The 961-nt window shown below is 45.9% G+C and overlaps 1 protein-coding gene across 1 annotated transcript; it reads left to right on the top strand.

The window, feature by feature from the left end:
• The first annotated feature begins 234 nt into the window (after window positions 1-234).
• LOC106477407 (putative uncharacterized protein FLJ37770) lies at window positions 235-636 on the top strand. The gene has a single exon (XM_013937980.1). The coding sequence runs from the start codon at window positions 235-237 to the stop codon at window positions 634-636; it is 402 nt and encodes a 133-aa protein (XP_013793434.1).
• Window positions 637-961: the final 325 nt, after the last annotated feature.

The raw sequence follows: 961 nt of genomic DNA, 5'->3' as shown, positions 1-961 counted from the left end.
AAACAAATCTGACCTCCAACATACACAGGTGTAGGCCTGTGAGAAAAGTATCCGACCTTATTTTTTTTTGTGATAACCTGATGGATTTGAATCAAGCGCGCTTGCATGAGCCGACCTTGTACCTTCGTGCGCATGCGTGAATTTTTCCCGCTTGTTGATTGCGTCAGTTGTTGGCAAGCAGCCATTGAGTGAGGTAGTGTGTAGTGCTCTCGTCGGTTTTTCATTGCAAGGAATATGACGGAACGACTGGAGCAGCACTATTGCATCAAATTTTGCCAGAAACTGGGCGACAGCCAGGTGGAAACCATTCGGAAGATTCAGACGGCTTTCGGTGACGATGCTATGGGCATCACACAGATTAAGGAGTGGTACAACCGGTTTAAAGACGGCCGCACAACGGTGGAGAGCGAGCCACGCTCCGGTCGGCCATCAACATCCCGAAATGACCAGGTCATTGCCAAAGTGAACGCTATGGTGATGCGGGACCATCGTGTGACTATCCGAGAAATTGCGGAAGAGGTGGGCATCAGCACTTTTTCGGCACATTCCATTATGACCGAAGATTTGGCTATGAATTCAGACTCTGTTGGCGAAAAACCAGACTCCTGTGGTTCAACAGGCTCCTTACTCTCCTGATATGGCTCCTTGCGACTTCTGGCTGTTCCCCAAACTCAAGAGGCCATTGAAAGGAACGCCCATTTCAGACAAGAGAGGACATTATGGCTGCAACGACAGCCGAGCTAAACTCCATTTCGAAAGAGGCTTTCTCGGAATGCTTCCAACAATGGCGGCACCGCTGGGAGAAGTGTGTGGAGTCCCAAGGAGACTACTTTGAGGGTGATTAGGTTTCCAACATATGATACATATATTATACAAAAATCATATTCTATATATGATGCATATATTATTGAGAAATTATATTCTATAGCTGATACATATATTATATTCTAATTTCAGTTAT

The sequence above is a fragment of the Limulus polyphemus genome, unplaced genomic scaffold (genome assembly GCF_000517525.1).
Source record: "Limulus polyphemus unplaced genomic scaffold, Limulus_polyphemus-2.1.2 Scaffold14902, whole genome shotgun sequence".
NCBI lineage: Eukaryota > Metazoa > Arthropoda > Merostomata > Xiphosura > Limulidae > Limulus > Limulus polyphemus.
Note: the sequence above shows the minus strand (reverse complement) of the source record. Positions and strands in the feature narration are given on the sequence as shown.

Coding starts and splice junctions, on each gene's coding strand:
- LOC106477407 (XM_013937980.1), top strand. CDS start 235: ATGACGGAACGACTGGAGCAGCACTATTGCATCAAATTTTGCCAGAAA.